This window comes from Motacilla alba, unplaced genomic scaffold, assembly GCF_015832195.1.
Source record: "Motacilla alba alba isolate MOTALB_02 unplaced genomic scaffold, Motacilla_alba_V1.0_pri HiC_scaffold_28, whole genome shotgun sequence".
In the NCBI taxonomy this organism is placed as follows: domain Eukaryota; kingdom Metazoa; phylum Chordata; class Aves; order Passeriformes; family Motacillidae; genus Motacilla; species Motacilla alba.
In genome coordinates this window covers 238869-265231 of record NW_024037374.1, presented here as the reverse complement: position 1 = coordinate 265231, position 26363 = coordinate 238869, and the positions used below count along the sequence as shown (strand labels likewise).

At 58.4% G+C, this 26363-nt stretch overlaps 1 protein-coding gene and 1 long non-coding RNA gene across 2 annotated transcripts; both read left to right on the top strand.

Moving 5' to 3' along the window:
• On the top strand, positions 1-23164 carry POLR2A (RNA polymerase II subunit A). The gene is made up of 29 exons (XM_038126185.1): positions 1-265; positions 995-1127; positions 1790-1926; positions 2618-2791; positions 3244-3525; positions 4576-4737; positions 5347-5567; positions 6889-7021; positions 7665-7789; positions 8418-8628; positions 9218-9427; positions 10020-10188; positions 10548-10642; positions 11174-11377; positions 11910-12132; positions 12592-12775; positions 13358-13529; positions 13803-13908; positions 14288-14493; positions 15030-15254; positions 15803-16049; positions 16601-16701; positions 16779-16883; positions 17211-17393; positions 18227-18430; positions 19056-19242; positions 19863-19976; positions 20489-20638; positions 21873-23164. The coding sequence occupies exons 1-29, from the start codon at positions 176-178 to the stop codon at positions 23027-23029; spliced, it is 5910 nt and encodes a 1969-aa protein (XP_037982113.1). The 5' UTR covers positions 1-175; the 3' UTR covers positions 23030-23164.
• Positions 23165-25483: 2319 nt separating this feature from the next.
• Positions 25484-25933, top strand: LOC119696446. Its single transcript, XR_005255582.1, has 3 exons — positions 25484-25517; positions 25637-25709; positions 25813-25933. It is a non-coding gene; the product is annotated as an uncharacterized LOC119696446 (long non-coding RNA).
• Positions 25934-26363: the final 430 nt, after the last annotated feature.

Sequence of the window (26363 nt, the reverse complement as noted above, 5' to 3'; positions counted from 1 at the left end):
CCTTGAGCGCGGAGCGGCTGGAGCGGAGAAGGGGAAGCTCCGCGCTGAGGGCTCCGTAAGGCGCCAGTTCCCGGTTCCCCGGTGGGGATCGAACTCCCCGCTCCCTCAACCCCCTCCGTGAAGGGGTCGGTTCCGAGCAGTCGGAGCGGCGCGAGGCCGCGGCCCCACCGGCGCCATGCACGGCGGGCCGCCCTCGGGCGACAGCGCCTGCCCGCTGCGCACCATCAAACGAGTCCAGTTCGGGATCCTCAGCCCCGATGAGATGGTACCGGGGCCGGGGCGGCGCGGACGGAACCGCGGGGCCCGCGGCGGGAGCGGGGCCGGCGGCTGAGGGCGAGAGGCGGCGGGAAATGGCGCCGGGGCAGCGAGAGCGGGGAGCGGAGCGGCCCCGTGAGGGGACAGCGCCCCCCACAGGCCCGGGGGGCTGAGTGGGGCAGAGGGGAGAGCTCGGAGGGGGATTTGGGGGGTCCTCGGGGGGTTCGGGGACACAAACGAGGTTCTGGAAAGTGTTGCGGTGCCCAGGGAACCTCTGGAAGAGGTTTAGGATGTCCGAGAGTGGCTCACAACCCCCTGGCAGCGTTTTGGCGTCCCTAGGAGTGGCTCAGGGAGCCTTGGGATGAGTTTTGGGGTCCCTGGGGGTGCCCAGGAGGCTTCGGGAAATGTATCGGGGTGCCTGGGAGGGGTTTTGGGGTGTTCTGGAGAGACTTTGGGTCTCTGGAGGCCTTGGAAGAGCTTCAGGCTCGTGTGAAGGATACTTAGGGTGCCTGGAGGTTTTTAGGGGAATTCTGGAAGAGCTTTGGAGTGTCCTGGAGGAGTTTTGGGGTCCCTGGAAGTTGTTCAGGGAGCCCAGGTGGGATTTTGGGGTGATTAAAGTGTTTATTGTCACCCGAGGGGGTCATTTGGGGTACCCCCACCCGCTTAGGGTTTTTCAGAAGAGGTTGGGAATGAATTTGGGGGTCCCCAGGTGCCTCAGTTTCCCTTTTGTCCCCCCCAGAAACGGATGTCGGTGACCGAGGGGGGCATCAAGTACCCCGAAACCACCGAGGGGGGACGCCCCAAACTGGGGGGGCTCATGGACCCCCGGCAGGGTGTCATCGAGAGGACGGGGCGCTGCCAGACCTGTGCTGGTGAGTTAGGGGGACCCTGAACCCCAAAATCCTCCTGGCAGGGGAGCCTTAACCCCCAAAAAATCCTCATGGGGGGCCCCAAAGCCCCAAATCTTCACAGGGACCCCCTGAGCCTCCAAAGTCCCTCACAAGGAGGGTCCTGAACCCCCAAATCTTCACAGGGAGAAGGTCCTAAACCCCCTAAAATTCCCCTTTGTCTCAGGGGGATTTGTGGGCTTTGGGGTATCCTTGTTTTTTTTGGGGTTCCCCTTTTTGGGGAGCTCCCCTCATTCCCCCCTCCCCAAATTTCAGTTTTGCTCCATTTGTGGGATTTCTTGAGGGACGCTTTGTTATTTTCGGGGGGTTTCCTTCTCTTTTTTTGGGGTTGATGCCCCTTTTTTGTGATTTTCCTTTTTTTTTGGATTTTCCTTTTTTTGGGATTCTCCTTCTTTTTGGGGTTTTCCTTTTTTTTGGGGGGTTTTCACTTTTTGGGGGTTTTCTTTTTCTTAGTTTTCCTTTTTTTTGAGTTTCCCATTTTTTGGGGTGCTCCCCTTTTTTAGGGCTTTTTTAGGGGTGTTCCCCTCCCACCCCAAAACCCCATTCTGGGGGTGATTCCCCTCTCTCCCAACCCCCCCCAATCCAGTTTTGGGGTGTCCCCCGGTCTGATTTTGGGGTGTCCCCAGGGAACATGACGGAGTGTCCGGGCCACTTTGGCCACATCGAGCTGGCCAAGCCCGTGTTCCACGTGGGCTTTTTGGGCAAAACCATGAAAATCCTGCGCTGCGTCTGCTTCTTCTGCTCCAAGCTGCTCGTGGACTCGGTGAGACCCCAAAAAACCCGGGGGGACCCCGAAAGTTTGGGGGCAGGGGTCACTTTTGGGCTGGAAATGGCCCCGTGGTGGCACCTTGGGGACATCTCGGGGACACCTCGGGGATGGGGGTCGGTGTTGGGTTTTGGGATCGTTTTGGGGGTGCTGGGGGTCAGAGGGAGGTGACAAAGTGGGGGGACATCAGGAGGGGGTGATAGAGTGAGGGGACACCAAGAAGAGGTGACAAAATTTGGGGACACCAAGAAGAGGCGACAAAATTTGGAGACACCAAGAAGAGGTGACAAAGTTGAGGAACATCAAGAAGCGGTGACAAAATTTGGGGACACCAAGAAGAGGTGACAAAATTTGGGGACATCAAGAAGAGGTGACAAAACGTGAGGACATCAAGAAGAGGTGACAAAATGTGGGGACACCAAGAGGAAGTGACAAAGTTGGGGACACCGAGGGGATGTGACAGAGTTGGGGGACACATCAAGAGGGGACAACTGGGGTTGGGGGACACAGAGTTGTCACCTGCTGGGTGGTCCTGGAAGCTCTGGAGATGCTGAGGGACCCCAATGGGACAAGCCCAGACACCCAAAATCATCTTTTATGACCCTAAAACCACGATGCGACCCCAGACCAGCATTTTCCGACCCCAAAATGGCATTTTGTGACCCCAAACCTGCGTTTTTCTGGGCAGAACAACCCCAAGATCAAGGACATCCTGGGCAAGTCCAAGGGGCAGCCCAAGAAGAGGCTGACCCACGTCTACGACCTGTGCAAGGGCAAGAACATCTGCGAGGGGGGCGAGGAGATGGACCACAAGTTTGGGGTGGAGCAGCCCGAGGGCGACGAGGACCTCACCAAGGAGAAGGTGGGCGCCCCGAAATCGCCCTTGGTGGCCCCAAAATCGCCCTTGGTGGCCCCAAAACTTCTGTCTGTGGCCCATTTTTCCCCCTTTTCTCCATTTTAGGGCCCCAGTGGCTGTGGGTGGTACCAGCCCCTGTTGCTAACCCAAATAATTCGCCTTTTTAACCTGTTTCTCCCCATTTTCCCCCCAGTAACCCCATTTTTCCCCCCCAATAATCCCATTTTTCCCTCCAATTATCCCATCTTTCCCCCCAATAACCCCATTTTTTCCCCATTTCCAGGGCCACGGCAGCTGCAGGCAGTACCAGCCCATTATTAACCCCATAATAACCCAAATAATTCCCACTTTCCCCCCCAATAACCCCATTTTCCCCCCCAATAACCCTATCTTTCCCCCCAATAACCCCATCTTTCACCCCGATAACCCCATTTCTGCCCCCTTTTCCCCCTCTGCAGGGCCACGGCGGCTGCGGGCGCTACCAGCCGCGCATCCGCCGCTCGGGGCTGGAGCTGTACGCCGAGTGGAAGCACGTCAACGAGGATTCCCAGGAGAAGAAGATCCTGCTGAGCCCCGAGCGCGTGCACGAGATCTTCAAGCGCATCTCGGACGAGGAGTGCTTCGTGCTGGGCATGGACCCCAAATTCGCCCGGCCCGAGTGGATGGTGTGCACCGTGCTGCCCGTGCCGCCGCTGTCCGTGCGCCCGGCCGTGGTCATGCAGGGCTCCGCCCGCAACCAGGTGGGATTTGGGGTCATTCTGTAGGATTTTGGGGGGTTTGGGGAGTGGTTTAGGGTGATTGGGTGGGTTTTGGGGTGTTTGGGGCACCGTGCTGCCCGTGCCGCCACTGTCTGTGCGCCCGGCTGTGGTCATGCAGGGCTCTGCCCGCAACCAGGTGGGATTTGGGGTCATTCTGTAGGATTTTGGGGTGATTTTGGGGGATTTGGGGTAATTTTGTGGGGTTTTGGAGGTGATACTGAGGTCCCTGGGGCACCGTGCTGCCGGTGCCGCCGCTGTCCGTGCGCCCGGCCGTGGTCATGCAGGGCTCCGCCCGCAACCAGGTGGGATTTGGGGTGGATTTGGGGTCATTTTGGGGGGTTTCGGGGTCATTTTGTGGGGTTTTGGGGCTTAGTGGGATCCCTGGAGAGGTTTTGGCGTGGTATTGGGGTGTTTGGGGCACCGTGCTGCCCATGCTGCCGCTGTCCGTGCGCCCAGCCGTGGTCATGCAGGTCTCTGCCTGCAACCAGGTGGGATTTGGGGTCAGTTTGTGGGGTTTTGGGGTCAGTTTGTGGGGTTTTTGGGGTGCTAAGATGGGTTTTGGGGTGTTTGGGGCACCGTGCTGCCCGTGCTCCCCCTATCTGTGGTCATGCAAGACTCTGCCCGCAACCACGTGGTCTTTGGGGTCAGTTTGTGGGGTTTTGGGGTCAGTTTGTGGGGTTTTTGGGGTCCTAGGATGGGTTTTGGGGTGTTTGGGGCACCGTGCTGCCCATGCTCTCCTATCTGTGTGCCCGGCCGTGGTCATGCAGGGCTCTGCCTGCAACCAGGTGGGCTTTGGGGTGATTTTGGGGGGTCCCAGGGTGGGTATTAGGGTCCCTGATGCCTTCTTAGGGTCACAAATCCCCTTTTGGGGTCACCCCCAACACTCTTTGGGGTATCTCCATTTTTGTCCCACCCTGAATCCCCCCATCCCCTTTCCCACGGCGCTTTGGGTTTTCTCACCTCCCTCTACCAATACCAGCCCTCCCATTAATAAATGTTGGGGTCACCTCACTGATTTTGGGGTGTCCCCAGGATGACCTGACCCACAAACTGGCCGACATCGTCAAGATCAACAACCAACTGCGGCGCAACGAGCAGAACGGGGCGGCCGCGCACGTCATCGCCGAGGACGTCAAGCTGCTGCAGTTCCACGTGGCCACCATGGTGGACAACGAGCTGCCCGGCCTGCCCAGGGTACAGGAAGGGTCTCAGGGGGGTTTTGGGGGGGTCACTGAGAGGTTTTGGGGGTCGCAGGGGGAATTTGGGGTGACACAAGTTGAGGGACATTCAGGTGGTGGCCCTAAGTCATGGCCGAGGACGTCAAGCTGCTGCAGTTCCACGTGGCCACTGTGGTGGACAACGAGCTGCCCGGCCTGCCCAGGGTACAGGAGGGGTCTCGGGGGTTTTGGGGGGTCCCTGAGAGGTTTTGGGGGTCACAGAAGGGTTTTGGGGTGACACAAGGTCAGGGACATTCAGGTGGTGGTCTGAAGTCACAGGCGTGGACATCAAATGGTTCCAGGTCGTTGCAATCACCATGATGGACAAAGAGCTCCCCTGGGTCCAGGAGAGTCTGGGGTTGTCTCAGAGAGGTTTTGGGGTGTCATGGAGGGGTTTTTGGGGTCACAGGGGGATTTTGGGGTGTCCCAGATGGGACAGAAAGGGGACAAGCAGACCCCAAAGTCCCAGCAGGAGCTGGGCACATTCCCAGGAGGGATCAATTTGTGTCCCCCGGTGGATTCTGGATTTTTGGGGTGATTTTGGGGGTTCCAACCTCCCCTGACCCCCCAATTTCTCCTCCCCCAGGCCATGCAGAAGTCGGGGCGCCCCCTGAAGTCCCTGAAGCAGCGGCTGAAGGGGAAGGAGGGTCGGGTTCGGGGCAACCTCATGGGCAAACGCGTGGATTTCTCGGCCCGCACCGTCATCACGCCCGACCCCAACCTGGCCATCGACCAGGTGGGCGTGCCGCGCTCCATCGCCGCCAACATGACCTTCGCCGAGATCGTCACCCCCTTCAACATCGACAGGTGGCCTTTGGGGGGATTTATAGGGAATTTATGGGGTTTGTAGGGGGTTTGGAGTGGATTTATGGGGATTTGGGGTGGATTTATGAGGGTTTGGGGTGGATTTATGGAGGTTTGGTGTTGGTGTCCCCCGCTCCAACGCTGCCAACATGACCTTCGCCGAGATCGTCACCCCCTTCAACATCGACAGGTGGCCTTTGGGGGGGATTTACGGGGTTTGTAGGGGATTTGGGATGGATTTATGGGGGTTTGGGGTGGATTTATGAGGGTTTGGGGTGGATTTGTGAGGGTGTGGTGTTGGTGTCCCCCGCTCCAACGCTGCCAACGTGGCTTTTGCTGAGATCATCACCCCCTTCAACATCGACAGGTGGCCTTTGGGGAGATTTTTAGGGAATTTAGGGGGTTTGGGATGGATTTATGGGGTTTGTAGGGGATTTGGGGTGGATTTATGGAGGTTTGGGGTGGATTTATGGAGGTTTGGTGTTGGCGTCTCCCGCTCCATCGCCGCCAACGTGACCTTTTGTGAAGTTTTCGCTGTCTTCAACATTGACAGGTGGGATTTGTGGGGGATTTAGGGGGTTTGGGATGGATTTATGGGGTTTTTATGGGGTTTGGGGTGGATTTATAGAGGTTTGGGGTGATTTAGGGAGAGTTTGAGGGGTTTGGTGTTGGTGTCCCCTACTCCATTGCTGCCAACGTGACCTTTGGTGAGATTGTCACCCTCTTCAACATCGACAGGTGGAGTTTGTAGGGGATTTGTGGGGGTTATAGGGGATTTTGGGGGTTTGAGGTGGATTTACAGAGGTTCGAGATGGATTTATGGGGGTTTGGGACGGATTTAGGGGGTTTTGGGATGGGTCTCTCCTGCTCCATCACCATCGCTGTAACCTTTGGTGAGGTTGTCACCTTCAACAGTGGCCGGAAGAGTCTGAGGAGGATCTGAGGGACTTTAGGGCAGATTTTGGGGTGAATTTGGGGCGGTGGCTGGTGTGGTTGGAGGAGTCTGGGGGAGTTCAGGGAGATTTAAGGGTTTAGGGGGTTAAATCCAAGGGATTTTGGGGCTGTTTGAGGGATTTTGGGGCAGTTTTGGGACGCTTTAGGAACATTCAGGGAGCTTTGGGGTGGCTTTGGGGTCATTGTGGGGTTTGGGATGGACACAGGAGTATGGTGGGGAGGCATTAGGGTTATTTTGAGCGGATCCCAATAACCCAAACCCACCCCAAGCACCTTTAAACCCCACTGGTCCTTCTCCAGCTGCCTCTGAGAGCTGCGAGGTGACTCCCTGACCCCCAAAATCCCCTAAACTGACCCCAAAACCCCGCAGGCTGCAGGAGCTGGTGCGCAGGGGGAACAGTCAGTACCCGGGGGCCAAGTACATCATCAGGGACAACGGGGACAGGATCGACCTCCGCTTCCACCCCAAACCCAGCGACCTCCACCTGCAGATCGGCTACAAGGTCAGCACCCCAAAACCCCCAAATCCGGCCAGGGACCCCAAAAACCGCAGCGGGATCCCAAAAAAATCTCAGGGACACCAAAAACTGCGTGTGGGGCCCACAGCTGCAGGGGGTGGTGGTTGGTTTTGGGGTTCAGAGCTCTGGGGTTTGGGTCAGTCCCTGATTTTGGGGTTCAGAGCTCTGGATTTGGGGTTCAAATCCTGATTTGGGGGTTCAGAGCTCTGGATTTGGGGTTCAAATCCTGATTTTGGGGTTCAGAGCTCTGGATTTGGGGTTAGTCCCTGATTTTGGGGTTCAGAGCTCTGGATTTGGGGCTCAATCCCTGATTTTGGGGTTCCCAATTCTAGATTTGGGGTTCAAATTCTGGTTTTGGGGTTCAGAGCTCAGGATTTGGGGCTCAATCCGTGATTTTGGGGTTCCCAATTCTAGATTTGGGGTTCAGTCCATAATTTTGGGTTCAAATCTCTGACATTTGAGGTTCAATCCTCAATTTTGGCCTTCACCACCACCAGGGAGTGGATTTAACCCCGAACTCCTCGTTCTCCTCACTCTGACCCCACCATTTTTGGGAGAAAGATGCCGTTTTTGGGGTGTCCCCCGTTTTTGGGGTGTCCCTCTGACTTTTGGGGGGGTTTTGGGACAGGTGGAGCGTCACATGTGCGATGGGGACATCGTCATCTTCAACCGGCAGCCCACGCTGCACAAGATGTCCATGATGGGTCACAGGGTCAGGATCCTGCCCTGGTCCACCTTCCGTCTGAATCTGAGGTAAAACACCCCAAAATTACCCCAAAATTACCCCAAAATTACCCCAAATCCTGCCCTGGTCCACCTTCTGTCTGAATCTGAGGTAAAACGCCCCAAAACCCCCAAAATTAATCCCAAAATTAACTCCAAATCCTGGCCTGATCCATGTTCTCTCTGAATCTGAGGTAAAACACCCCAAAATTACCCCAAAATTACCCCAAAATTACCCCAAAATTACCCCAAAATTACCCCAAAATTACCCCAAAATTACCCCAAATTGTGTCCTGGTCCACCTTCTGTGGTGAGATAATGTCCTCCCAGTGTCCCCAGTGTCCCCACAATGTCACCACACCCTACAATGCCGACTTTGAGGGCGATGAGATGAACCTGCCCCATGTCCTCACAATGTCCCTGATGTCCCAGTGTCCCTGATGTCCCAATGTCCCCAGTGTCCTCCAATGTCCTTGATGTCCCCCGCAGCGTCACCACGCCCTACAACGCCGACTTTGACGGCAATGAGATGAACCTGCCCCATGTCCCCACAATGTCCCTGAGATCCCTGATGTCCCAGTGTCCCCACAACGTCCCCGATGTCCCTGAGAGCCCTGGTGTCCCCAATGTCCCTGATGTCCCCTCGATGTCCCCTCAGTGTCACCACGCCCTACAACGCCGACTTTGACGGCGACGAGATGAACCTGCACCTGCCGCAGTCGCTGGAGACGCGGGCGGAGATCCAGGAGCTGGCCATGGTGCCCAGGATGATCGTCACCCCCCAGAGCAACCGGCCCGTCATGGGCATCGTGCAGGACACGCTGACGGCCGTGCGCAAGTTCACCAAGAGGGACGTCTTCCTCGAGAGGGTCCGTTTTGGGGTCACCTTGGGGGTTTTGGGGTTGTTTAGGGTGATTGTGGAGGTTTTGGGGTGATGTCAGGGGTTTTAGGGCAGCTGTTTGAGGTGGGACACGCTGATGGCCATGTGCAAGGTCACCAAGAGGGACGTCTTCCTCGAGAGGGTCCGTTTTGGGGTCACCTTGGGGGTTTTGGGGTTGTTCAGGGTGATTTGTGGTGGTTCAGGGTGGATTTGGGGTGATTTGAGGGGTTTTAGGGCAGCTGTTTGAGGTGGGACACCCTGATGGCCACGTGCAAGGTCACCAAGAGGAAGGTCTTCCTCGAGAGGGTCGGTTTTGGGGTCATCTTGGGGGTTTTGGGGTTGTTCAGGGTGATTTGTGGTGGTTCAGGGTGGATTTGGGGTGATGTCAGGGGTTTTAGGGCAGCTGTTTGAGGTGGGACACGCTGACGGCCGTGTGCAAGGTCACCAAGAGGGGCGTCTTCCCTGAGAAGAGAAGGTCTGGTTTGGGGGGATTTTGGGGGCTTTTAGGGCATTTTTAGGATGTTTTGGGATCTCTATTGGGTTTTCTTGATTGATGACATTTTTGGGGTGTCCCTCAGGGCGAGGTGATGAACCTGCTGATGTTCCTGTCCACGTGGGACGGCAAGGTGCCCCAGCCGGCCATCCTGAAGCCGCGGCCGCTCTGGACAGGGAAGCAGATCTTCTCCCTGATCATCCCCGGCCACATCAACTGCATCCGCACCCACAGCACCCACCCCGACGACGAGGACAGCGGCCCCTACAAGCACATCTCCCCCGGGGACACCAAGGTGGGGGCGTTTCAGGAGGTCTGGGGGGGCTTGGTGGGGTGGAAAGGTGATCTGAGGGGGCTTTGGTGGCATCTGAGCGGGCTTTGGTGGCATCTGAGGGAGTTTGGAGTGGTTTGAGGGGGCTTTGGTGGCATCTGAGCGGGCTTTGGTGGCATCTGAGAGAGTTTGGAGTGGTTTGAGGGGGCTTTGGTGGCATCTGAGGGGGCTTTGGTGGCATCTGAGAGAGTTTGGAGTGGTTTGAGGGGGCTTTGGTGGCATCTGAGAAAGTTTGGAGTGGTTTGAGGGGGCTTTGGTGGGATCTGAGAGAGTTTGGAGTGGTTTGAGGGGGCTTTGGTGGCATCTGAGGGAGCTTTGGGGTGGTCTGAGGGGCTTTTGGTGGAACATGAGGAGGTCTAGGGGGGCTTGGTGAGGCACAGAGGTGGTTTGAGGGGCTTTGGTGGGATCTGAGGGGCTTTTGGTGGGACTTGCTGTGGTCTAGGAGGGTTTTGTAAACCTTGAGGTGATCTGGGGTTGTTTTTGGGATGCTCCAGGTGGGTTTTGGGGTTTTTTTTGGATCTTTGAGGTCCTGACCCCATTCTTTGGATGTCCCCAGGTGATCGTGGAGAACGGGGAGCTCATCATGGGCATCCTGTGCAAGAAGTCCCTGGGGACGTCGGCCGGGTCCCTGGTGCACATCTCCTACCTGGAGATGGGCCACGACACCACGCGCCTCTTCTACAGCAACATCCAGACCGTCATCAACAACTGGCTGCTCATCGAGGGTCAGCGCGGTCCCGGGGGCTCCTGGGGGGCTGGGAACCTCCTTGGTGGCATCTAATGGGGGTTTGGTCACCCGGGGACCTTCTCAGGTCCCAGCTTGGTGGAGCCCTGGGGCTCTTGGACCCCGTTTTTGAGGTCCTGGGGGTTCTTGGACCCCTTTTTTGGGGACAAGGAGGACTCGGGAATTTTGGGGGCATGTCCTGACCCCATTTTTGTCCCTAAAGGACCTCATTGTCCCCATGTCCTCCCCTTGTCCCACAGCCTGACCAGAACCTGGCCCAGGGTTGGTTTTTGGGGGTGAGGGGTTGGAGATGACCCCAAATTTGGGGGGATCCCCCTGAACCCCACGTGTCCCCCCCAGGTCACACCATCGGCATTGGTGACTCCATCGCCGACGCCAAGACCTACCAGGACATCCAGAACACCATCAAGAAGGCCAAGCAGGATGTCATCGAGGTGGGATTTGGGGGGGTTTCCTGGAATTTGGGGAATTCCACAGGGGGTTTGGGGCAGTTCCTGGAGGATCTCAGGGGGTTTGGGGCAGTTCCTGGAGGATCTCAGGGGGTTTGGGGCAGTTCCTGGAGGATCTCGGGGGTTTGGGGCAGTTCCTGGAGGATCTCAGGGGGTTTGGGGCAGTTCCTGGAGGATCTCAGGGGGTTTGGGGCAGTTCCTGGAGGATCTCAGGAGGTTGGGGAGGTTCCTGGACGTTCCTGTGGAGTTTTGTGGAGTGTTTAGGATTTTTTTGAGATTCTTGAGGTGGTTTTGGGCTCCAGGAGGTCCAAGACCCAATATCTCCCAGGTTTGGGGGGCTCCAAAAGGTCTTGGGGTGCTCCACGTGGGTTTGGGGTGGTTCCTGGAGGATCTTGGGGGAGGTAGGTTGGTTGGTGGAGTTTTTTGGGGGTTTTTGAGGTTCTCCGGTGGTTTTGGCGATCAGGGGCATTCGGGGCTCCCCGCTGACCCTTTTGGGGTGGTTTTCGGGGTCTCCAGGTGATCGAGAAGGCCCACAACAACGAGCTGGAGCCCACCCCGGGCAACACCTTGCGCCAGACCTTTGAGAACCAGGTGAACCGCATCCTGAACGACGCCCGCGACAAGACCGGCTCCTCTGCCCAGAAATCCCTGTCCGAGTACAACAACTTCAAATCCATGGTGGTCTCGGGGGCCAAGGGCTCCAAGATCAACATCTCCCAGGTCAGGGGGGTTCCAGAAGGTCTTGGGGGGCTCCGTGTGGGGTTTGAGGCGGTTCTTGGAGGATCTCAGGGGGTTTGGGGCAGTTCCTGGAGGATCTCAGGGGGTTTGGGGCAGTTCCTGGAGGATCTCAGGAGGTTTGGGGCAGTTCCTGGAGGATCTCAGGGGGTTTGGGGCAGTTCCTGGAGCATCTCAGGGGGTTTGGGGCAGTTCCTGGAGCATCTCAGGGGGTTTGGGGCAGTTCCTGGAGGATCTCAGGAGGTTTGGGGCAGTTCCTGGAGGATCTCAGGAGGTTTGGGGCAGTTCCTGGAGCATCTCAGGGGGTTTGGGGCAGTTCCTGGAGGATCTCAGGGGGTTAGGGGCAGTTCCTGGAGGATCTCAGGGGGTTTGGGGCAGTTCCTGGAGGATCTCAGGGGGTTTGTGGTGCTTTCTGGAGGATCTCAGGGCATTTTGGATGGTTTCTGTGGAGTTTTTTTGAGTTCTCTTGAGCTTCTGAGGTGATTTTGGGAGGTGTCCCCACCCGGTGTCCCCTCAGGTGATCGCGGTGGTGGGGCAGCAGAACGTGGAGGGCAAGCGGATCCCGTTCGGCTTCAAGCACCGGACGCTGCCGCACTTCATCAAGGACGACTACGGCCCCGAGAGCCGCGGCTTCGTGGAGAACTCCTACCTGGCCGGCCTCACCCCCACCGAGTTCTTCTTCCACGCCATGGGCGGCCGCGAGGGCCTCATCGACACGGCCGTGAAGACGGCCGAGACCGGTCAGTGTCACCAAAACGTCACCGTGGGGCTTCCAGGAATCCAAAATTCCACCCATGGGGCCTTCAGGACCCCAAAATCACAGTACGGAAACCCTGAAAGCCCCAAACCCTCCCCAGATGCCTCCTGGAGACCCCAAACCCTCCTCAGATGCCTTCTGGAGATCCCCAAACCCTCCCCAGATGCTTTCTGGGGACCTCCAGGATCCCCAAACCCTCCCCAGATGCCTCCTGGAGATCCCCAAACCCTCCCCAGATATTTCCTGGGGACCTCCAGGATCCCCAAACCCATCCCAGATGCCTCCTGGAGACCCCAAACCCTCCCCAGATGTTTTCTGGGGACCTCCAGGATCCCCAAACCCTCCCCAGATGCCTCCTGGAGACCCCCAAACCCTCCCCAGATGCCTCCTGGAGACCCCCAAACCCTCCCCAGGTGCCTGCTGACCCCTCCCCACCCCTCAGGGTACATCCAGCGGCGGCTGATCAAGTCCATGGAGTCGGTGATGGTCAAGTACGATGCCACCGTCAGGAACTCCATCAACCAGGTGGTGCAGCTGCGCTACGGCGAGGACGGGCTGGCCGGCGAGAGCGTCGAGTTCCAGAACCTGGCCACCCTCAAACCCTCCAACAAGGCCTTCGAGAAGAAGTGAGGACCAGGGGGGACACGGGGGACACGAACCGGGGCAGGGCGCGGTCACGGGTGGGGTCAATGGCCCCTGTTGGGGTCATTGAGGGGCTCGTTCCGGGAGTTGGGGACATCTAGGGGTCTTCAGATGGGAGTTGGGGACATCTTGAAGTCTTCAAAGGAGTTGGGGACATCTTGGGGTGTTCAGATTTGGGCTGGGGACATTTTGGGGTCTTCAAGTGGCTCCTTCCAAGGTTTCAGACCCATCTTGAGGTCCCCAAGTGGCTCCTTCCAGAAGTTGGGGATGTTTTGGGGTCTTCAAGAGGTTCCTCCCCAATCTTGGGTGATACTTGGGTGTCCCCAAGCTGCTCCAGCCCAACCTGGGTGACATTTTGATGTCCCCAACCTCTTCCACCCCAAACCGAGACCCACCTTGGTGTCCTCAACCTTCTCCTCCCAAACTTCGGTCACGTTTTGGTGTCCCCAACCTTCTCCTACCCAATATCGACCAGCTTTTTTGGTGTCCCCAAGCTTCTCCAGCCTGACGTGGGTGACACTTTGGTGTCCCCTGGATGTCCCTGAGGTGTCCCCATGTCCCCACAGGTTCAAGTTTGACTACACCAACGAGCGGGCGCTGCGCCGGACGCTGCAGGAGGAGCTGGTCAAGGACATCCTGTCCAACGCCCACATCCAGAACGAGCTGGAGCGCGAGTTCGACCGCATGCGCGAGGACAGGGAGGTCCTCAGGGTCATCTTCCCCACCGGGGACAGCAAGGTGACACCAAAATCCACCCCAGAAACACCTGGAACACCCCAAAACCCCACCGAGATACCCCAAAACCCCACTGAGATAGCCCAAGATCCACCCAGAGCATCCCCAATTCCTCCTTTTGGGGTCCATGGAGGTCCTCAGGGTCATCTGCCCCGCTGGGGACAGCAAAGTGACACCAAAATCCACCCCAAAACCCCGCGGAGATACCACAAAACCCATCTGAGATGCCCCGTTTTTGGGGTTCTGACCCTGTTTTTGGGGCTCCTCTCCTCCCAGGTGGTGCTCCCCTGTAACCTGCTGCGCATGATCTGGAACGCGCAGAAGATCTTCCACATCAACTCCCGGCTGCCCTCGGACCTGCACCCGGTCAAGGTGGTGGAGGGTGAGTGGGGCATGGATCTGGTGCCCCTCAGGAAGGTTCTGGACGTCCTTGAGTCCCTCAGGAAGGTTCTGGAGATCCTTGGGTCCCTCAGAAACATTCTGGAGGTCCTTGAGTCCCTCAGGAAGGTTCTGGAGGTCCTTGAGTCCCTCAGGAAGTTGTGATGGGTTTGGGGTCCCTCAGGAAGGTTCTGGAGGACCTTGAGTCCCTCAGGAAGGTTCTGGAGATCCTTGAGTCCCTCAGGAAGCTGTGATGGGTTTGGGGTCCCTCAGGAAGGTTCTGGAGATCCTTGAGTCCCTCAGGAAGCTGTGATGAATTTGGGGACCCCCACGACTGTTCTGGCTGTCCTCGGGACCCCCGTGTGACGGCGCTGTCCCCTCAGGGGTGAAGGAGCTGAGCCGCAAGCTGGTGATCGTCAACGGGGAGGACCCGCTGAGCCGGCAGGCGCAGGAGAACGCCACGCTGCTCTTCAACATCCACCTGCGCTCCACGCTCTGCAGCCGCCGCATGGTGGAGGAGTTCCGGCTCAGCGGGGAGGCCTTCGACTGGCTGCTGGGGGAGATCGAGTCCAAGTTCAACCAGGCCATCGTGAGAACGGGCTTTGGGGGCTTTGGGGTCATCCTTGGGGGGTTTGGGGTCATTCTTGGGGGTTTGGGGTCAGTGTTTGGGATTTGGGGTCAGATCTTGGGGTACCTTTGGCTGCTGGGGGAGATCGAGTCCAAGTTCAACCAGGCCATCGTGAGAATGGGCTTTGGGGTCACTTCTGGGGGGTTTTGGGGTCACTTCTGGTGTTTTGAGGGGGTTTGGGGTCACTTCTGGACGTACCTTCAACTGGGGGAGATCAGGTTCAACCAGGCCATCGTGACAGCGGGTTTTGGGGTCATTCTGGGGGGAATTGGGGTCACTCTGGGGTTTGGTGACCCCGCTGTGACACCGTGCTGTCCCCGTGTCCCCTCAGGCCCACCCCGGGGAGGTGGTTTGGGGTCACTCTGGGGTTTGGTGACCCTGCTGTGACACTGTGCTGTCCCCGTGTCCCCTCAGGCCCACCCCGGGGAGGTGGTTTGAGGTCACTCTGGGGTTTGGTGACCCCGCTGTGACACCGTGCTGTCCCCGTGTCCCCTCAGGCCCACCCGGGTGAGATGGTGGGCGCGCTGGCCGCGCAGTCCCTGGGCGAGCCGGCCACGCAGATGACCCTCAACACCTTCCACTACGCGGGGGTGTCGGCCAAGAACGTCACCCTGGGTGTCCCCCGCCTCAAGGAGCTCATCAACATCTCCAAGAAGCCCAAGACGCCGTCGCTCACCGTGTTCCTGCTGGGCCAGAGCGCCCGCGACGCCGAGCGCGCCAAGGTGGCACCTGGGGACGCGCTGGGGACAGCAGATGGGGGTCTGGTGTGGTCTGGTGGTGGCCCCGTGGGTTTGTGTCCTCACAGCCCTGTGGTGGCCCTGTGGGTTTGTGTCCCCTCTGTGTCCCCATGTCTGAGTGTCCCCAGGACATCCTGTGCCACCTGGAGCATGCCACACTCAATGTCCCCTGACTGTCCCCAATGTCCCCAGGACATCCTGTGTCACCTGGAGCACACCACACCCAATGTCCTTCTGTCCCCTGACTGTTCCCATGTCCCCTGACTGTTCCCCGTGTCCTCCATGTCCCCAGTGTCTCCTGACTGTCCCCCATGTCCCCTGACTGTCCCCAATGTCCCAAGGACATCCTGTGCCACCTGGAGCACACCACACCCAATGTCCTTCTGTCCCCTGACCGTCTCCATGTCCCCGATGTCCCCTGACTGTCCCCAATGTCCCCAGGACATCCTGTGCCACCTGGAGCACACCACACCCAAATGTCCACCATGTCCTCCATGTCCCCAGTGTCCCCTGACTGTCCCCAATGTCCCCAGGACATCCTGTGCCGCCTGGAGCACACCACGCTGCGCAAGGTGACAGCCAACACCGCCATCTACTACGACCCCAACCCCCAGAGCACGGTGGTGGCCGAGGACCAGGAGTGGGTCAACGTCTACTACGAGATGCCCGACTTCGACGTCAGCCGCATCTCGCCGTGGCTGCTGCGCGTCGAGCTCGACCGCAAGCACATGACCGACCGCAAGCTCACCATGGAGCAGATCGCCGAGAAGATCAACGCCGGTGGGTGGGCTGGGCACAGGCCCTCGGGGGGTTTGAGGAGTTTTTGGGGGACCTGGAGGGGGTTTGGGGTGATTTGGATGAGGTTTAAGGACATCTGAGGAGTTTTTGGGGGGTTCTGAGGGGGTTTGGGGGTGTTTGCGGGACCTGGAGGGGGTTTGGGGTGATTTGGATGAGGTTTGAGGGCATCTGAGGAGTTTTTGGGGGGTTCTGAGGGGGTTTGGGGGGTGTTTGCGGGAGCTGGAGGGGGTTTGAGGTGATCTGGATGAGTTTTGAAGGCATCTGAGCAGCTTTCGGGGTCTTGTGGGTGAGTCTGGAAGGGCTTTTGGGGGACCTGGAGGGGGTTTGAGGTGACTTGGTTGAGTTTTGAGGGTATCTGAGGAGCTTTTTGAAGGTCTTGGGTGACCCTTGAAGGCATCTGAGGGCTGTTCAAGGAGTTCTGTGTGATCCTGGAGGAGCTTTGGGGGTTCCTGGCAGATCCAGAACACCCTGGAGGTCCCTTGGGTGCCGTGACCTCGGAGGTGACCCTGTCCCCACCCCATGTCCCCTCCCAGGCTTTGGTGACGACCTCAACTGCATCTTCAACGACGACAACGCCGAGAAGCTGGTGCTGCGCATCCGCATCATGAACAGCGACGAGAACAAGATGCAGGAGGTGGGCAGGGTCTTGGGGACACCTCAGGGGACACCTGGGATGGCCTGGGCGTCACCTGTGCCCCGTCTTGTCCCCAGGAGGAGGAGGTGGTGGACAAGATGGACGACGACGTCTTCCTGCGCTGCATTGAGTCCAACATGCTGACGGACATGACCCTGCAGGGCATCGAGCAGATCAGCAAGGTGGGGACACCTGGGGCGGCTTGGGGACACCTGGAGGGGTCCATGAAGGGATGGGAGGTCTCCAGAGATACCTGGAGAGCTCCATGGTGACCTTTAGAAGGTTCCAGGAGACCTTTAGAAGGTCCAGGATGGTCCCTGGTAACACCTGTGGGCACCTGAGAAGGTCCTTGGGTACCACCAGGTGCTCTGAGGGTTCAAGATCTCCAGGTAGATCTTGAGGAGCATCAGGAGCTCTCCATGGAGACTTCTAGGAGGTTCCAAGAGACCTTTAGAGGATAAGGGACACCCATGGTGACACCATGGTGACCCCTGTCCCCACCTGCCCAGGTGTACATGCACCTGCCGCAGACGGACAACAAGAAGAAGATCATCATCACCGAGGACGGGGAGTTCAAGGCTCTCCAGGAGTGGATCCTGGAGACCGACGGCGTCAGCCTCATGCGGGTGCTGAGCGAGAAGGACGTGGACCCCGTGCGCACCACCTCCAACGACATCGTGGAGATCTTCACCGTGAGTCACCTGGGGACACCTGGGGCGTGAGGGACGCCTGGGCTGGGGTTTGAGGGACATCTGGGTCCTTGTGGTGGAGATCTTCACCGTGAGTCACCTGGGGACACCTGGGGCGTGAGGGACGCCTGGGCTGGGGTTTGAGGGACATCATGGTCCTCCATGGTGGAGATCTTCACTGTGGCTCACCTGGGGCATGATGGACACCTGGGCTGGGGTTTGAGGGACATCATGGTCTTCATGGTGGAGATCTTCACTGTGGGACACCTGAGACGTGAGGGACACCTGAGCCCCCAGGTGATGGGATCCCCAGATTTTGGGATTTCCCACCCCCTGGATTTGGGAATTCCCATCTCCTGGATTTGGGATTCTCCACCCCCTGGATTTGGGATTCTCCACCCCCTGGATTTGGGATTCTCCACCCCCTGGATTTGGGATTCCCACCCCCTGGATTTAGGATTCCCACCCCCTGGATTTAGGATTCCCACCCCCTGGATTTAGGATTCCCACCCCCTGGATTTGGGATTCTCCACCCCCTGGATTTTGGCAATTCCCAAAGCCGTGGATCTCAGGAATTCCCACCCCCTGGATTTGGGAATTCCCATCTCCTGGATTTGGGATTCTCCACCCCCTGGATTTGGGATTCTCCACCCCCTGGATTTGGGATTCCCCACCCCCTGGATTTGGGATTCCCCACCCCCTGGATTTAGGATTCCCACCCCCTGGATTTGGGAATTCCCATCTCCTGGATTTGGGATTCCCACCCCCTGGATTTGGGAATTCCCAAAGCCGTGGATCTCAGGAATTCCCACCCCCTGGATTTGGGGACCCCGCAGGTTCTGGGGATCGAGGCGGTGCGGAAGGCGCTGGAGCGGGAGCTCTACCACGTCATCTCCTTCGACGGCTCCTACGTCAACTACCGGCACCTGGCGCTGCTGTGCGACACCATGACGTCCCGGGGACACCTGATGGCCATCACCCGGCACGGCGTCAACCGCCAGGACACCGGGCCCCTGATGAAGTGCTCCTTCGAGGAGACGGTGCGGGGACAATGGGGACAATGGGGTTTGGGAATGGGGTTTGGGAACCGCCAGGACATCGGGCCCCTGATGAAGTGCTCCTTCGAGGAGACGGTGCGGGGACAATGGGGACAACGGGGAGTGGGGTTTGGGGTGGGAATGGGGTTTGGGAACCGCCAGGACACCGCGCCCCTGATGAAGTGCTCCTTCGAGGAGATGGTGCGGGGACAACGGGGAATGGGATTTGGGAGTGGGGTTTGGGAACCACCAGGACGCCGCGCCCCTGATGAAGTGCTCCTTCGAGGAGACGGTGCGGGGACAATGGGGACAATGGGGTTTGGGAGTGGGGTTTGGGAACCGCCAGGACGCTGGGTCCCTGATGAAGTGTTCCTTCAAGGAGATGGTCCGGGGACAACGGGGAATGGGGTGGGACTGGGATTTGGGAATGGGGTGGGAACAGGAATTGTGGTCAGAATGGGGTTTGGGAATAGGGGATTGGGGTGGGAGTGGGATGGGAATGGGGGATTGGGGTGGAATGGGGTTCAGGGGCTGGGAATGGGGGATTCTGTGGGCATTTTATAGGATTTGGGGTTCTACAAGGACATTTAAAGGTTGAAGCTGATTTTGGGGTGTCCCCCCCACTCAGGTCGACGTCCTGATGGAGGCAGCTGCCCACGGGGAGAGCGACCCCATGAAGGGCGTGTCCGAGAACATCATGCTGGGCCAGCTGGCCCCGGCCGGCACCGGCTGCTTCGATCTCCTGCTGGACGCCGAGAAGTGCAAGCACGGCATGGAGATCCCCAGCGCCCTGCCTGGCCTCGGCGTCGGCGGCCGTGAGTCCCCGAAACCCTGGGGACACCCCCGAAACCCCGGGAAAATTGGGACAACCCCAGGAAAATGGGGACAACCCTTGGAATGGTGGCCGGGTTCCTCCAGGAGCAGCTGGCGACACCCCAAGGGTGGTGGCACAAAGACCTTCAAGGTCATGGTGCTCACTGGCCAGTTCTGGGTGTCCCATGGAAGAGGGGACAGCCTCAGATTTTGGGGTCCATGCAGATTTTGGGGTGCATCGGGACTGGATCCTACGAGGGAGGAGTTGGGGTTGTGGAGGTGGTGACATGACAACCCCCAATGTCACCATGGCCGTCACCGTGTCCCAGCCCTGGTCAGCTGCTGTCCCCCAGATGTTGGTGTCCCTCTGATTTTGGGGTCACCCCCGCATTTTGGAGTCCATTGGGGAGGAGGGGACACCCCAAGGGTGCTGATGACACAAAGACTCTGGATGTTACCATGGCCACCACCATGTCCCAGCTTTGGTCACCTGGTGTCCCCCAGATGTTGGTGTCCCCCAGATGTTGATGTCCCCAGATTTTGGTGTTCCCCCGATGCTGGTGCCCCCATATTTTGGGGTCCCCCCGGTTTTGGGGTGCCCCTGACCCCGCTCTCTCCGCAGCCACCGGGATGTTCTTCGGCTCGGCCCCCAGCCCCATGGGGGGGATGTCCCCGGCCATGACCCCCTGGAACCAGGGGGCCACCCCGGCCTACGGCGCCTGGTCCCCCAGCGTGGGTGAGTGGGGCGCTGGGACGGACTGGGAGGGGTGTCTGGGGTAAAATGGGGGTCACTGGGATGGCTCTGGGGAGACTTTGGGGTGTCCTGGGGTGAATTGGGGATGATGAGGGGTCCCCCTGACCCCCATTTCCCCCACAGGCAGCGGGATGGGGCCAGGTTGTGTTTGGGGTGGTTTTGGGGTTCCAGGCTGGTTTTGGGGTCCCAGGTTGTGTTTGGCGGTGGTTTTGGGGACCTGGGCTGTATTTGGGGGTGGTTTTGGGGTCCTGCGTTGGTTGTGGGGTCCCTCTGACCCCCTTTCTCCCCACAGGCAGCGGGATGGGGCCAGGTTGTGTTTGGGGTGGTTTTGGGGTTCCAGGCTGGTTTTGGGGGTGGTTTTGGGGTCCCAGGTTGTGTTTGAGGGTGGTTTTGGGGTCCTGGGCTGGTGTTGGGATTCTGGTCTGTATTTGGGGGTGATTTTGGGGTCCTGGGCTGGTTTTGGGGTCCCCCTGACCCCCCATTTTCCCCCACAGGCAGCGGCATGACCCCGGGCGGGGCCGGGTTCTCCCCCAGCGCCGCCTCCGACGCCTCCGGGTTCAGCCCCGGCTACTCCCCAGCCTGGTCACCCACGCCTGGCTCGCCGGGGTCACCCGGCCCCTCCAGCCCCTACATCCCCTCCCCTGGTGAGTACAGCCCCAAAAACACCCTGAAATAACCCAAAATAGCCGTAAAACACCCTGTAACACCTAACAACACCCCAAAACACACTGAAACACCCTGAAATAACCCAAAACACCTGTAAAACAGCCTGTACCACCTAACAACACCCCAAAACACATTGAAACACCCTAAAATAACCCAAAACACCCGTAAAACACCCTGTACCACCTAACAACACCCCAAAACACACTGAAACACCCTGTAACACCCTAAAATAACCCAAAACACCTGTAAAACACCCTGTAACACCTAATAACACCCCAAAACATGGTGTAATACCCTAAAATAACCCAAAACACCCGTAAAACACCCTGTACCACCTAACAACACCCCAAAACACACTGTAATACCCTAAAATAACCCAAAACACCCGTAAAACATTCTGTAACATCTAACAACACCCCAAAACACACTGAAATGCCCTGTAACACCCTAAAATAACCCAAAATAACCCAAAATACCTGTAAAACACCCTGTACCATCTAACAACACCCCAAAACACACTGAAACACCTAACAACACACTAAAATAACCCAAAACACCCGTAAAACACCCTGTACCACCTAACAACACCCCAAAACACACTGAAACACCAAACAACACACTAAAATAACCCAAAACACCTGTAAAACACCCTGTACCACCTAACAACACCCCAAAACACGCTGTAACACCCTAAAACACCCTAAAATAACCCAAAATACCTGTAAAACACCCTGTAACACCTAACAACACCCCAAAACAGACTGAAACACCCTGTAACGCCCTAAAATAACCCAAAACATCGGTAAAACACCCTGTAACACCTAACAACACCCCAAACCACACTGTAATACCCTAAAACACCCTAAAATAACCCAAAACACCCCAAAACACACTGGAACACCCCAAACACTCTCTAACACCCTAAAATACCCCTAAAAGAACAGAAAATAACCCAAAACTCCCAGAGGGCACCCTGTAACAACACCCCAAAACACCTTGTAACACCGTAAAACACCCTAAAATAACCTCAAAGAATCCAAAACACCCATGAAATACCCTGTAACCCCAAAACAGCCCCATAACACCCCCTCACTGAGCTCCACAACACCCAAACAACACCTCAACAGGAACCCACACACCTCCAACACCCCCACAACACCCCTACCACCCCCCCCCCAACACCCTCCTGACCCTCGTGTCCCCTCTCCGCAGGTGGGGCCATGTCCCCCAGCTACAGCCCGACGTCCCCCGCCTACGAGCCGCGGTCGCCGGGGGGCTACACCCCACAGAGCCCCAGCTACAGCCCCACTTCTCCCAGTTACAGCCCCACCTCCCCCAGTTACAGCCCCACCTCGCCCAACTACAGCCCCACCTCTCCCAGTTACAGCCCCACCTCTCCCAGTTACAGCCCCACCTCGCCCAGTTACAGCCCAACCTCGCCCAGCTACAGCCCCACGTCCCCGAGCTACAGCCCGACCTCCCCCAGCTACAGCCCAACCTCGCCCAGCTACAGCCCGACGTCTCCCAGCTACAGCCCGACGTCTCCCAGTTACAGCCCCACTTCGCCCAGTTACAGCCCGACCTCGCCCAGCTACAGCCCCACCTCGCCCAGTTACAGCCCGACCTCTCCCAGTTACAGTCCAACCTCTCCCAGTTACAGCCCGACCTCGCCCAGTTACAGCCCGACCTCACCCAACTACAGCCCCACCAGCCCCAACTACACCCCGACCTCTCCCAGTTACAGCCCCACCTCTCCCAGCTACAGCCCCACCAGCCCCAACTACACCCCGACCTCGCCCAACTACAGCCCCACCTCTCCCAGTTACAGCCCCACTTCCCCCAGTTACAGCCCCACCTCTCCCAGTTACAGCCCATCCAGCCCCCGCTACACCCCGCAGTCGCCCACCTACACCCCCAGCAGCCCCAGCTACAGCCCCAGCAGCCCCAGCTACAGCCCCACGTCCCCCAAGTACACCCCGACCAGCCCCAGCTACAGCCCCAGCTCCCCCGAGTACACCCCGACCTCGCCCAAGTACAGCCCCACGTCCCCCAAGTACAGCCCCACGTCCCCCAAGTACAGCCCCACCTCGCCCACCTACAGCCCCACCACGCCCAAGTACAGCCCCACCTCGCCCACCTACAGCCCCACCTCGCCCGTCTACACCCCGACGTCGCCCAAGTACAGCCCCACCTCGCCCACCTACAGCCCCACCTCGCCCAAGTACAGCCCCACGTCGCCCACCTACAGCCCCACCTCGCCCAAGGGCTCCACGTACAGCCCCACGTCCCCCGGCTACAGCCCCACGTCGCCCACCTACAGCCTCACCAGCCCGGCCATCAGCCCCGACGACAGCGACGACGACAACTGAGGGGTCAGCCTGTGGGGACGGGGGTGGCACCCCCCAAAAAACCTCCCCAGGCCGTGGGGGTGACCCCCAGATCCATGTGGGGACGGGGTTGTTGTCACCCCCCAAAATCCCCACATGGATACGGGGTCGGGGTTGTTGTCACCCCAAAATCCCCACATGGATACGGGGTCGGGGTTGTTGTCACCCCCAAACCCCACAGGCCGTGGGGGTGACCCCAGAATTGATCTGGGGATGTGGTGGTTGTCACCCCCCAAACCCCCACATGGATACAGGGTTGGGGGTGTCACCTCCTGAACCCCCAAATTCTGATGGGGTCAGGGTTGTTGTCACCCCCAGACCCCACAGGCCGTGGGGGTGACCCCAAAATTTACACAGGAACAGCGTCGTCACCCCCTCAGAAAAATGAAATGGGGTCAGGGGTGTCACCCCCCAAAACCCAAAAACCCAAAACTGGTTGTGGGGGTGACACCCGAATTTCCATTGGAACGGGGTTGTCACCTCACAAACCCCACAGGTGTTGGGGTGACCCCAATTCCCAACGGCAACGGGGTTGTCACCCCCAAATGGAAACGGGGTTGGGGTTGTCACCCCCAAACCCTCAAGTTCTGGTGGGGACAGGGCTGTTGTCACCCCCCAGGTCCCCACAGACTGTTGGGGTGACCCTGAAATTGGGGTGACCTCGAAATTGGGGTGACACTAAAGGGTGGTGATGGCCGAATTTGGGGTCACCCCCAAAGTTGGAGAGACCCTAAAGTTTGAGGGGGAACCCCTGGATTGAACTGGACCCCAAAGTTCAGAGGGGGCAACCCCCAAACTGGGGCTGACCCCTAAAATGGGAGAAACCCCTAAATTGGGGTGAAACCCTTAAATTGGGGTTAAACCCTTAAATTGGGGGGGTTGATCCCCAAACCAGGCTCTGACCCTTGAATCTGGGGTGATCCCCAAGTCGCGGGTGACCCCCCAGTTTAGAGGTGGCCCCCCAGTTGGGGTGGGGGAGGGGCAGGTGTGGGAGCCCCCCCTGATTTTGGGGGGGCCGGTGGGGGGGTTTGTAATTTATGGGGTTGGTTAATGAGGGTGGGGAGGGGGGTGGGGGAGGGGGGCGCTCGTTGGTGGCGGTTTTGGGGGTTCGGGGGGGGGGGGTCTTTTGCCCCTCCCCCACCCCCCTTTATTTTGCTGTTTTCACTTTTGGGGTTGTTGGGGGGGGAGGGGAAGCGAATTTCGGGGAATTTCGGATTTTTGGGGGGACGTTAATAAAAGTTTTACTGATTTTCATCTGCGACTGTTTTTGGGGGAGGGGGGACACCCCAAAACTCCTCATTTGGGGACACCTGGACACAGCTGGACGCACCTGTGGTGGCCCTGAGGAGCTTGGGGGGGATGTGGAGGAACAGCAAGGTGGGATGGAGGGGTCATGGGAGGACATCGTGGTGGCCGTGGTTGGGGTGTGATAGTCATGGTTGAGTCATGGTGGCCATGGTTAAGTGGTGACGGCCATGGTTAAGTGGTGACGGCCATGGTTGGGTGGAGGTGGCCATGGTTGGGTGGTGGTGGCCATGGTTGGGTGGTGATAGTCATGATTGAGTCATGGTGGCCATGGTTGAGTCATGGCGGCCATGGTTGGGTCATGGTAGCCATGGTTGGGTCATGGTGGCCATGGTTGGGTCATGGTAGCCATGGTTGGGTCATGGTAGCCATGGTTGGGTCACGGTGGCCATGGCTCTTTACGGTGGTCTTGGTTGGGTGGTGGTGGCCATGGTTGGGTGGTGATAGTCATGATTGAGTCATGGTGGCCATGGTTGAGTCATGGCAGTCATGGTTGGGTGGTGGTGGCCGTGGTTGTGTCATGGTGGCCATGGCTGGGGTGTGAGTGCCACAGTTGGGTTATGGTGGCCGTGATTGAGTGGTGTTGGCCATGGTTGGGTCATGGTGGCCATGGTTGGATCATGGTGGCCTTGGTTGGGTTATGGTTATGGTGGCCATGGTTGAGTCATGGTGGCTGTGGTTGGGGCATGGTGGCCATGGTTAAGTGGTGGTGGCTGTGGTTGGGTCATGGTGGCCATGGTTGGGTCATGGTGGCCATGGTTGTGTCACCCCTTGGTTGCTCTCCACCCACTCCAGAACCCCCTTTGGGGACCCCCCAAACCCTCAGGTGACATTTTGGGGTGTCCTGTGTCACTCTGACCCCCCCGGGTCCCATTTTGGGGTCCCACAGACCCCCCCCACTCTCAGGTGACATTTTGGGGTGTCCCAGGTCCCTCTGGACCTTTTTGGGGACGATTTTGGGGTCGCATTTCGGGGCCCCCAAATCGCGGGCGTCCCCTTTTGGCGGGAAAACCCGAAACCCCGCCCACAGAGGGAGGAGCCAATAAAATAATGCCCAATTCCATATATGGATATGAGGGCGTGGCCAGCAACGAGACTGACTACCGAGGGGCGTGGCCACCAAGGGGCGTGGCCTCAGCTGTCATGGCGGCGCCCATGGTGGACGGTGCGCGTGGGGGGGGCGGGAGGATTTGGGGATTTTTGGGTTATTTTGGGGTTTTTTTTTGTTTTTTGGGGGGATTTTGGGGTGGGGGCGGAGCTCTGACCTCTCCCCTCCCCCCGCAGCCCCTCAGGGGGTCCCCGAGCCCCCCGGGACCCCTCAGGACGCGGCCGCGGAGGAGCCCGAGGAGGAGCTCGAGTGAGTTTTTGGGGGATTTTTTTTTGGGGGTCCCTGAGGGAGTTTTGGGGTTCCTGAGGGGGTTTTGGGGTCCCTGACCCCCCCCTTTCTCGGCTCTCCCCAGTTTCCCCCAGTACGAGCTGGGCCGCCCCCCCCGCGAGGTTTGGGGGGCGCGGGAGGAATTCGCGCAGCGCCCCGAAAACTTCCTGCGAGGCTGCAAATGGTGAGAGACCCTAAACCCCCCCCAAAAATCACCCCAAAAATCATTCCAAAACCCCCCCAAAAATTACCCCAAAATCCCCCCCAAAAATCAGCCCCAAAACCTCCCTAAAAATCACCCCAAAATCACCCCAAATCACCCCAAAAATAATTCCAAAACCCGCCCAAAAATTACCCCAAAACCCCCTTCAACCCCCCCAAAATCAGCCCCAAAACCTCCCTAAAAATCACCCCCAAATCCCCCCAAAAATTACCCCAAAATCCCCTTAACCCCCCCAAAAATCACCCCAAAACCGCCCCAAAAATCACCCCAAAATCCCTCCAAAAATTACCCCAAAATCCCCTTAAACTCCCCCCCAAACCACCCCAAAAATCATTCCAAACCCCCCCCAAAAAAACCCCAAAACCCCCCCAAAAATTACCCCAAAATTCCCCTAAAAACTTCCACAAATCACC